The sequence below is a fragment of the Dromiciops gliroides genome, chromosome 3 (genome assembly GCF_019393635.1).
Source record: "Dromiciops gliroides isolate mDroGli1 chromosome 3, mDroGli1.pri, whole genome shotgun sequence".
NCBI classification, from domain to species: Eukaryota; Metazoa; Chordata; class Mammalia; order Microbiotheria; family Microbiotheriidae; genus Dromiciops; species Dromiciops gliroides.
Window position 1 is genome coordinate 298,879,373 of NC_057863.1, and position 12,423 is coordinate 298,891,795.

General features: G+C 37.2%; 1 protein-coding gene across 1 annotated transcript; it reads left to right on the forward strand.

The window, feature by feature from the left end:
* Positions 1-11,797: 11,797 nt before the first annotated feature.
* Positions 11,798-12,109, forward strand: LOC122750195 (60S ribosomal protein L22-like 1). Its single transcript, XM_043996870.1, has one exon. The coding sequence runs from the start codon at positions 11,798-11,800 to the stop codon at positions 12,107-12,109; it is 312 nt and encodes a 103-aa protein (XP_043852805.1).
* The last annotated feature ends 314 nt before the right edge of the window (positions 12,110-12,423 follow it).

Sequence of the window (12,423 nt, forward strand, 5' to 3'; positions counted from 1 at the left end):
CTGGCTGAACGAAACAATGAAATATATATATATATATATATATATAAACAACCTAGAGAAAAGGCCAGAGATTATAACTGTATATACTGAAATGAATGATGGGCAATTTGAATTCTGACTCCCATCAATAATAAGGTATGTTCTTGCCCTGGCCAGCCCTCTCCTGATTTTATTGAAAGGAAAAGAAGGTTAGGGTAAGAAAGGTGCCTTACACCATGAGGGGCCCACCTTTCTCCCACCCTATTGTCAAATTCCCTATTTTTGCAGGACCTAAAAGACTGAACAAACTATTCATCATTCATGGATACCCTTTAGTTCCTTTCCAGGGATACCTTGTGCTAGGACATCAATAGGATTTTATCCCTTTCCTATCATGACCATTTTTTTCTAGGTGGGTCCCAGACTATAGCCAGATTCTTGGCTCACCTGCAATTTTCTGCCTGCTGCTTTCTCCCATAGGTCGCAACTCTAACTTGAGGTTCCTGTCCTGCTCATAGCACCAATTTCCACAATGAAAGATGTTGTGTCCCTCCCTTGCTGATTCCTCATTTCCTGCTGGAGTGAGACAAATATGAATGGGTCAGAGTGTCTTCTGTGACCTCATACTATCTCTTCATCTTTCTCTTTCCCAAGGATTCTTTGGTATATGTTTACAATAATGTCTATTTCTCTAAATCAGTATTAGTTTTCTTATCCTGACTGTTAAATTTGTAATTCTCTTTGGTTTGCCCTGGTAGCAGCAAGGATTTATTGGATGATTTCAGGTGCCTTTTAGGATAAGGGACCCAGAGGAAACTGGGTAAAGCTCTAATGAGATTGCTGATACTAGAGGGACATCTGAACAATTTTGCTGTGCTTTCTGTAGAAAGGGACACTTTTTGTTTAGACCTTAGTTGGATGACCTTATGTACTGAAGGTATCATTAGAAGAGTTCCTACCCATGAAAGTTTCTTATTGTAAGGGGTTAAAATTCTAGCTATACTATCTAAAACCTAATGAATGGTCGCCAATAAATTATAAGCTTTAGCAAGAGTGTTTAAGTGTTTAAGTATTTATTATAGAGCATTAGGATCAGAGACAAAGGTAAAAATCTAACTATTTCTAAAGACTCCATCATCTGACCCACCATGGCAAGGTCAGAAACCAAAAGAGCCCGAACCCCTCCACCAGCGTCTGCTTCCTACTTTGTGTCCTCCTCCCAGAAATGGGAGGCTCCTCAAGTTGATTGGGTGGTAGCCTTGATAGTACCCAGGAGCAAATGTCACTTCCTGATACTAAGGACCTTGACCGCATGGCTTGCCCTCAGATTCCTTCTCATCATGGCTGAGCTTTTCTACAGTAAGTCTCCAGCAGGTGGCATCATTCCAATCATTACATATTTGAGAGATAAGGTCCCAAATCCCCATGAGAGATTCTAAACTACCCCAAGTAGTTTGGAAAACTGTATAGACAAGGATTCTGTTCAAGATGAACCTAGCTTTCTTTGTCTTTGTTCTTTTTCTTTTGTTAAATGTTTACTTTATAATTTATGGGATAATATAATCATTTCTGTAATGTAGAATTTTTTAAAAAAAGATAATTGTAGGGGGCAGCTAGGTGGCATAGTGGATAAAGCACCGGCCCTGGATTCAGGAGTACCTGAGTTCAAATCCGACCTCAGACACTTGACACTTACTAGCTGTGTGACCCTGGGCAAGTCACTTAACCTCTATTGCCCTGCAAAAATAAATAAATAAAAAGATAATTGTACATGAAACTACAAATCTATTATGTACAACTTATAATTCCCTTTAAATATATAATAAAGTTATCATGTAACTTTTTTCCCTTTTTTCCCCTTCCCACATCCACTGCCCTAGAGATGGCTACTATTAGACATGAATATGCATACATATGTAAAATCATTCTATACTACCATTTGTTAGTTATAGATTCAGAAAGGCCTTATAATGCTAGATCTATATAAGAAGAAAATCTTATGAAAAATCTGAAAATCCTCCTTATTTTGTTGAATTTGCAAGCCTTTGTATTTGGGAACTTCATGAAGTATTCCTTGTTTTGTTTATCTATAAAACTCTGTATTTGGGGAATAACTGTTATTTTTACATGTATTGTTCACTGTATAATCTCATGCAACATTGATCCTTTGGGGACATCACTATGACACAGGGGAGACAAGTGAATGGACATTGTTGCTCCTCCTCAGTGACCATAGAGAACAGTTCTGAATCTAGGACAAAGGACTGTGCTAAAAGATGCAACTCTGCCAATTTGCCTGGGATGGCAAATTTCAACTAAAAGGAATTGTATAATAGGGCCTTTGGAGTATGCCAGATTGCCTAACATGGAGGTACTCTGTGTCCCCTACCATTTGGAAGGGGATAGCTTCCTTTGATCTGCTGCTTAACTAGAACAGTCTATGTCCTTAAAGCTTGTGAGACTGAGGCAGCCTCTCTTTTCTGGCTCTCACGCTTTCCCTCTGTATGTAAAATGTGAAAATCACCATTTACCTGTAATAAAGACACCATGAACTAACTGAACCTGTGAGAGGGGCAGGACTTCATTTCTTGGCTTTCCCCTTTTACCCCAGCTCTGAGAAATAGGCTTGGGAGTGTTTGTTTCTCTTTTGTTTTGTTTGTCCTCAGTTTCAAGTGCTGGTGATTCCCATTGGGCTTGGGAGGTTGAACCATGGTGACCTTGGAACTAGGATTCCAGTTTGGATGAGACAGCCAAACCATCTCAGTAGGGAAGGCTGGAGAAGCCAGAATGCCTGGGACTCAAGCCTCAGGTAGAGATTGGATTTAGAACTGGGACTGAGTGCCCTATAGGAATTGAGATAAACTATGGAACTGATACCCTTCCCCTCCTCAGAGAAGGAGGTGGTACAGGGATGGAGTAAACAATATGCCTCCTACTTTCTGGGGAAATAATTTGTATATTTGTGATTATACCTGTGGAGTAAATACTCCTGTGCAAAAGCTAATGTATTGGCAGCTAAATGGAACTGAAGTTCAAGGGGCCATCCTCTAATATTAAAGGAACCCACTTCGTAGTAACTGAAGTCATTGGTAGAGAGCCTAGTGCCTCCCCACAGTTTTCCTTAAAAAATCTGGAGAACCTTGGGGGAAGAGTGAATCTAACAAAACTGACCTTCAGGTGGTGGGGTCCAAGGTGGCTAGTATTACATAAAGAAGAACCACCACTCCTCAGTCTCCAAAATCTCCCCACCCCACCCTCAATGGAAACAGCCCTACTTCCTTTCTATTGTTTACCAGGGGTTGCCATAGGACTATTTCCAAAAGGAATAATTGTCTTGTCCTTCTCTTCTTTCTCCCCCCTTCCTAGGATTTCCCAGTGAGACCACAGAACAAGGGGAAATTTATTCTGTTCCTCCCTTTCTCACTTTACTTTATCCTACATGCCAGAATCCCTAGATATAGCTCTGCTTTGACCTAAACTACTCCAATCTCCCTTCTTTTCCTGTGAAGAAACCGGCTGGGAGAGACAGAGTCATTTGCTCAGCCATAAAGGTAGTTAATAGTGAGGTTGAACTTAGGTATCTGACTGTAAATCCAGGATTTTTTTCCATAATATCACATAGTTCCATGAGAAGAAGGGCTATAATGGACACAACTGTCACTGAGCATGTGGAACAAAAAGAAACAAATAAACAGCAGAGATTCTCCCAGGAAACATACACGGTCATTAATTCAGTCAATCAACATTTATTAAGTACATATTGTGTGCTATGTTTTATAGAACCAGGACATATATGGTAGCCCAGATCTTAGAGACAAGGCAGCAGGACAAGTCCATGCTACCATAGAGTGGGATTTAGAGCCAGTGAGTGAAATGGCCTTTAGAATTGAACTAAATTCAAAGGAAGAAAAGGAAAGAGAATTATTTGTTTCATCTCCCTTGCTTTGGAAAAGTCCTTATAAATACTTATTGGTATAACTGGGGGTTAGTTGAATAGGGCATGTACAGAACTGTCAATGTTTAGGCATATTGGGAGATGATAAACCCATCCTTTTCTGACCACTTAACAGGAAGGTCCCATGATAGTATACCTTAATGTAGCACCTTAATAAAGTGAGTAACTGCTTCTGGCTCATCTCTTCTTTTCTCTTTTTAGCTTCAGAGGGTGAACATAGCCTTTAAACCTCCCTTTTGAGTAGTGGGAGTGGAGATAGCATTTTTACTCAAATTTAGCTTCAGGGAAACCACTCCCATATGGTAGATTGTGGATGCGCATTCATTTGGGTAACCTATAACTTTGGGTTTCCTTTTCTGAGTAGGTGACTGACCATCTATGGATGTGTCTAGCCTGGGCAGCCACCTCATGATTCTGAAAGCTATGGAGGACCTAAGTACCTTAGGAAGAGTTGGCAGAGGAAGTTTCTTATTCAGAGATTACCATCAACAAGAGGCCTGAAATGAAGCCCTGAGCAGCCAGTAGAGATGCACTCTGAGGGGACAGCAAAAGGTTACAATGCTTAATTAGAAGTGCTGAAAACCTGTATAAGATCCAAGTATCAAATCTGAGGAAAGTATAACAAGTTTTACATTAAAATATGGAACACTGTTTTCAGTTTTTCCATAATACTTTTAGTGTTTTGTATTTAGTATTTCTTTTGTGTCTAGGGGGAAAAAAACTTATCCCATATCTGATACATATTTTATGTTAAGTATCTTCCTACTTTCTAATTTGGACACACACTTGATATGACCTAAGCTTTAAATACTCTTTTTTCCAGGGCAGCAGAGTTAAGATTTAATGAGCCAGAGTGTGAGGAGTTTGACACATTTCCTAGGTTGTCAGACCTGAATCTGGTACATACCACCTGCAGGGGTCCCTTGAGTGAAGAAAAGAAGGGAGAGGGGGAAGTTCTTGGGTCTCACAGAGGGGAGTTCCTAAGGTTGGATCTGCAAGAAGGAAACCACAGTGTTTGGCAAACAGGTACTGTCTGTTTTCTCTTTCTTCCACAAATTGGTTTTAAAGAAGAGAAAGGGTGTGGGAGGGACTAAAAGACCTTGGGATGAAGGACTGCCTTAATTCAGGAGAAGGCAAAGCTGTTGAAGGAATATAGAATTGGTTTTTACACAATCACTGAAAATCCTTCACAGAAAAGCTGCAGGACCAGCACTATCAGGTAGGAGTCCAACTGAAATAGATCATTTAAGTAAAGGAATTAGAATCATTGAACTTCACATGGATCCCAACACTTTTTTTGACTATCTCAAAACAAAAATCTGAGAGGCCAGAGATTAAAATGAATAAAGATGCTATCTATTTCAAACACAAGTTTAAAAGCACTGGGCTCTGAACCAGTGAATATTCTCAGATTGCATTTTCTTAACACCCTAAATTTAGCCAGTTGGATTTTTTTTTTTATAGTTAATGCTCCATAGAGTCCCACAGATCTCTGCTCTGATGTGGGTGTGCAACTTGCACCCTATCTATGTATGCTTCCTTATCCAGTATGACTGTTGTCTACCTAACTATCAAACCCACCCCACTATTTATCCCACAAATCAGACTCAAACTTTTTGAAATGACCAATTTTCTTTTTAATATGAAAATTTCAATTTGTCCTTAAGGCAACACAGGATCCATAGTTGATGGTATTCATAGAAATCCTATGTGTGTATGTGTTTGTATTATATGTCACAAAACATTCCATCTCTTAATGCTCAACTCCTAGATTTTGTACCAGGTATCCCTCATCCTAGAATTCATTCCTGCCTTTCCACTGCCTCTTAAAATCCTCAGTTTCCTTCAAAGCTCAGCAAGTATTGCTTCGTTCATGAGGACATCCCTAATCCACCTAACTACTAGCACCCCCCCCAAATCTGGCATTTTTGTCTATAATTTATCATTAGTAGAGGCAGTGTGTCTTAGCACAAGTCCTTTTTCTGACATCTACTCTCTATGCTACCCTAGGATACTCATTTAACCTATATGTTCTCTAAGCAATATCTAAGAGTACAAGTTACAGAGAAGCTGCTAACCTCCATTGGTAGAAGGAATTTCCTCATCTAGGAATCTACTAGACCAATGAAATCATAGGTGCAGTCCCTATCCTGTATATAGTTATATCTGTAGATGACATAGTTATAATTATAAAAAGTATAGAGCTATATCTATGTCAATATTGATATCGATATAGATGGCAAAGATCCACACTCATATACATATTTGTATATGTGTATATATACATGTATACATATATAACTGCATATAATATGCATATATACTATATATAACATACAAGTATGAGTGTATAACATGTATAACTAGCACTTATATATGAATTTGAAGTTTACAAACATTTTATCTAATATTCACTAGATGTTATATAGATGTTATTTTTATACCAGTTTTAATAGTGAAGTATCTGAGACTGCGAAATTTCAAGTAATTTGCCCGGGGTCACAAAATTCGCAAATGTTTCAGACCATGTCTGAACTCAGATCTTCCTAACTCCAAGGCCAGCACTCTAAGTACTGTACAACCTAGCTGCCTAAACATATATACACAAATGTTGTCATCCTCAACATCCCTGGACATAGGAACTGATTGATGCATTTTGTTCTTTGTTTTTCCAGTACTAAGCATAGTGCCTTTGGATCTATGGCTTAAGGAGAATAACGGCCCTTACCTCTTTCTGTCAGGGTCTTGAATACTCTCTAGTGAAAAAACACAAGGTTGACATCTCTTCCTTCTCAAAGAGGACTTCTGGAGGATAGAAAATGACAAGGAAGAAGGAGTGGTTTTCTAAGTGATGGAAGATACTTGGAAAGAGGGTTGGCCACAAATCTAAGTAATGAAACAGTGTATCAAAGGGTGTTTCTCCCAGTCTTTCTTATTTTGTACAAATGTGATATGCTGCTCAGAAAGCACATTTATTCTAGACCGAGACTGGAACAGATGAAAAGGGTGTGGAGGAAGAAGAGGTCATATAACATTTTTAGGATGGTCTTCTGATTGAATCTACACAGTGACAGACTGGTGTTTCTGTATGTGATAAGTGTATATATGGGTACAGCTGGTAATTTTCTAAGAGCAAAAATGTTTTGCTGAACAATTGCTTTAAATCAGCCCATTCTGCCATTACCATGGCAGATTTACAGAAAACTATGACAGCCTGAATTGTCTGTCCATCCAAGTTTTCACTTTCTGTTTTGGTTATTGGCTTGTATACTTCTTGCCTGATTGGCAGTTCTTACTTGTCAGTAGATCCTTTGAATTAATAGATAATCCTAAATCCATATATCCTGGAGAAGTCCAAAAGCCTCCTTCCAAAGTTTTTCAGCCTCACAAGAGATGATTTGAAGGTGAGACAGTAAGTCATGGGTTCAAATACTGTCTTAGACTAAGGATAGCCCTGCTATTGCCCACAGCACCAGGTCCAGATGGGCAATGCTGTTGTTTCTTCTTCTTCTCCTTCCTCTTCCTCTCTTCCCTTTGTCCACATGAGCAGTCCTATCCTAACATGTAGATCCTCTGTCCAAAGGAATATAAATTTCGATTGCTCACACTTCGCAAGGTATCTTGGAATTTGGGGGCTAGAATTATTTCATTTATTTATTTTTTAGTTCGTTTGGGTCTCATGTAGTTTTTTCATTTATGATTCTTCTAATATGGCTCTGGAAAAGCTATAGGCTTTGATAAAACTCATTAGGATTCAAATGGAGCTACTTGACCAGGCCTGTAAACCCAAATCATTCTGGCTCTTACTGATTGGTCAATAATAGGCCCCAAACCAAGCCTCACTTGTTCATTGTTTAGATTTTGTTGGCTCAGAGTGGATATAAATAACAATTGTTTCTGTTCTGGCCAGAAACTCTGAGGATCTTCCCCTTCCAGATTGACTCTTTTATGAGGGCCATTTTTTTGCCTCAATTCTTACCTAGCCTTTAATTACTGAATGGGTGTTGCCTCAGACAAACTGAGACCTAGGAAAGATTTGAATTTTAAAAAGCCAATGTCCCCCACTGCATCAGGGGCATCCCCAGTCATCTTGACCTATGTCTTGCCACTGGACTCTGATGATTCTGGAGGACAGAATGAGGCTAATGACTTTGCACAGCTCTGTCTCACTTAAATCCAATTCACTTGCAAGTCAAGACATCACCCTCCTGATGTCATTGGTTGTCTTCAAGGAACAAAGGATGAACAACAACAATGGTGAACTGAGCCTGATGCTGAGCACATAAGAAGTAATTGAAAGAATAAATGACTAAAAATCATTTATTAAGTGGTTGCTATATGCCAAGACTAATTTATATCTAGGCACATAGAAATCTGTGCTACTTTTGAGTCACTTTGTGGCTTAATATTATAACTTTACCTCTTTGAGACCTATTTTCTTCACATATAAAATGAAGGTGTTAGATTACTGACTTCTAAGATACCTTCCAGCTCTAAATCTATGAGCCTATGATAATGGAGGATACAGTCTAGTAGGAGAAATTAGACTAATCCACCTAAAATAATTAGAGAATTGTGTGAATTAAGTATTAAATATCCTGGTAAAAACTATCAATGACATGGATAGTCAAAGAAGGAAGAGATCAGCAATGGCTATTGAAGTCAGAGAATCCTTCATTGCTAAAGTAATTATGGATACTTAGCCATGACGATGTTAGTGGAGGTGGTGATAATGGCGATAATGGTACCAATGACAACAATGATAACAACTGTCATTTATATAGTGTTTTAAGGTTTGCAATGAACTTTTTCTTCATTATGTATTTGATCTTCACAAGAACCATAGGAAGTAGGTTCTCTTTTTTGGATGAAGAAACTGAGGCTCAAAAAGTATGACTTGCTCAGGGTCACCCTGAAGATTTCAAACCTAAATCTTTCTGACTCAAAGTCCAACACTGCCCACTATGCCACACATATCTTACATATTATGATTCAAAATTTTATATGTTCATGCCTCCTCTTGGAATTAGATTTCAAGCTCTGAGAGAGAAGGAATTATGTCATATTTTTCTGTTTCTATAGTACTAAGCCTGGTGTTCAATATATATTAAGTGAAAGAAAAGATGAATGAATGAATAAAAAGCACTTATTAAGTGCTTACTATATACCAAGCCCAATTCATGCTTATAGAAAGTGACATTATTTTTGAGGGACTTTGTATTTGAAAACTATAGCTTATGGATCCCCATCAAAGTGTTTTCTTGTACTAAACTAACCAAAGGATACAGTTGAAAGCAAAATATATTGAACTAAACAATATATTAAAATGTGGAACCAGGATTGTTTTTGTTTTACAACATATGGAGCTATACTGTCCCTTAGATTACCATACCACAAATGGGGAAATAGAGGTGATACTGGCAGTGAACATTCATGAAAAGTTCACACACAGGTACTACCTTGGGACAAAAATACACTTGGAAAGACACATGCAAAGGGAGCATGTTTGGAAAGTTATAGATAGATAGATAGATAGATAGATAGATAGATAGATAGATAGATAGATAGATAGATAGACACATAAATACATACATACATATAGATAAATACATTTGAAGATATATATAAAATATATACATAATAGGTTATATAATGTAAAAGAAATATGATATATGCAATATATTATTGTTATATAGTATATATAAGACCATGTATATGATTATGTTATCTGTGTTATAATATATTATTTATATTATTACTATATTATGTTATATATTCCCTATAATACCATGTATTATATGTATAATTGTGATATATATAATAACATACATGATTATATATATATTTATCTTTCCAAACATGCTCCCTTTGCGTGTGTGTGTGTGTGTGTGTGTGTGTGACCAAAGCAATCCATTTCTCTGTCACTGAGGAGTTAGAAACATCTTTTGGTGATATAAGTGTGCTCCTCTTTGTTGCTTTCTTTTTGGTAGCTCATCTCTCTACCTGGCATCTACTCAGCTCCTACTGCTTTCTGCCACCATCTGCTGGTCTTCAACTGTAATGCAGGTTCTTTGCTGAACTGCTGTTTCTGCTGCGGTCCACAAGTCTCTTCATCTAAGACATTTTTTCTTTGCTGGAGTTGGAAGGGGCTGCCAGCTCTTTAGCTTATAGCTCCTGTGGCTATATTAGCTCTCTGTGATGTAGACCTTAGCCATCTTCATGTAGACAGCTAGCTGGAAAATTCCATAGCTATTTTAAGTCTATATTTCAAAGTCTTCTCTATTCCTGTTACTGTTCAGGGTTGACTTAGTATGAGGAAATTCTAGTCAACTACTAAGCATGAGTGATCTTTGTCTTACTTGCTGTTTGTCCTACTTTAATGATTATTCCTACCAATAAAAACAAAGGCTGTCTTCTCAACTCTTCTCACTTTTGTCATCTCTGAAATGTCGACACTACTTTTGCTGTTATTTTGCTATAATCTTACGGGGTTATTGTGAGGCACAAACATTCATGTCCTTGTTCCTAGAACCTCCCTTACCATGCTCTCTGAGTTCCATTGTTTTTCTTGTTTTTGCTTTGTTTTGTCTCTGATGGATCTCCAGGTATGACATTGTTTGGGAATCGACTTTGTTCACCCTTACCTGTCCTTTGAACTGCCTCATAGCTGAATAAGAAGGCCTTAATTCCATGCAAGTATACAACACATATAAAGAGGGAAGAAAGGATGAAAATTCATAGCTGTTAAAGGTTAGTATAATTTTTGTACATCTTTCCATGATATTCTAACTAGATAGTAATTTATGTAGTAATTATAAAACATAGCTTTAATATTTGATTGAATATGTGTATTGAAAGAAAATGACCAAATCAAGAAGTTTCCCATGGCCATTAAAGCATTAGCCTTCAAAATCCATACCCAGATCTATAAAGTGCCAGCAGAAATCAAGACTTTATTCCCCTTGTAATCAATTAGTCAATTTAAAAATGTTTATTAAGCAACTTGGAATTCCTGCCCTGTGGCCAAACTGTCTTAATTTATGAATGAGCAAGTATAAATTGGCATCCCCCACTATATCTAACTAGCCCCAGAGCAAAGCTCCATATTCTAACATAACAACCATCTTCTTAGCATTTTTCCTATCACAATATAGGAACCATCCCTTTGCACCCTTTGCTCTGGAAATTAGAACCAAATCAATAATATTATTACTTTGGGAAAGGGTGTGTCAATTGACTACCCAATCCTTCTGCTTACTATCCCTGTGTTTTCTCAGACCAAAATAGCTTTCCATGATCAACAGTCCCCTGTAGGTGCTATCTCTACTTATTGATCAATTTGTGTATGTGTGTGCATATCTGTCTGTCTGTATATATATACATAAACATGTATACACATACATCTGTATATACATATATATGTATATGTATTTATACACAAAGATTTTTTTATTCCTCCCACTTCTACCTTAAAAGAAAAACGAGTCCCTTGTAGCAAATACACATTGCCTTCCCCTTTTAGAATGTAGGCTTCTTGAAAGCAGAGACTGTCTTGTTTTGATATTTGAATACTTAGCTTTTAGAAAAACATGTGGAATATAGAAAATGCTTAATAAATTCTCATTGAGTTAGAATGAAATAATTAAACCAAGACCTGAATCTATGTGTACTGTCTTTGAAAATTATATTATTTCTACTAAAGAAAAATGGTATGCATAGCTTTAGTGAATAACCCAGCACTTTAACCTCAGAGGACCTCTGAAAAAACAAACACTTAAAATGTGATATTTTGTAAATATATTTTTCCACTATTCATTTGTGTGGTATTTAAAGTGATAGACACTTTCCACATCTGTGTCCAAGATGGCGCTGCCAAAAGATAAGAAGGCTAAGAGATCTACTTGGAAGTTTGACCTTGACCTTAATCATCCAGTTGAAGATGGAATCTTTGATTCTAGAAATTTTGAGCAATTCTTGAAGGAGAAAGTTAAAGTCAATGGAAAAACGGGGAACCTAGGGAACGTTGTTCATATTGAACACTTCAAGAATAAGATCACAGCTGTGTCTGAGAAACAGTTCTCTAAAAGATACTTAAAATATCTTACCAAGAAATATCTCAAGAAGAACAATCGTTGTGATTGGCTTCATATGGTTGCATCAGACAAAGAAATTTAAGAGCTTGGTTATTTCCAGATTAGTCAAGATGAGGAAGCTTCTGAATCTGAAGATTAAATGGGAAGCCAAGCCCTTTCTTAAGGGCTTTGAATTTTAAAGTGTTCAAAAGCATCAAATATTATGAATACACTTGAATTTATTAGCAAATAAATTTAAAAAAATAAAGTGATAGACATAGAGGTAAATTTATTACTGAGTCCCATTATAAATCAGTCAACACTCTTCATGTTTCAATCATGTCTGACTCTTCATGATCCTATTTGGGGTTTTCTTGGCAAAGATACTGCAGTACTTTGACATTTCTTTCTCCAGGT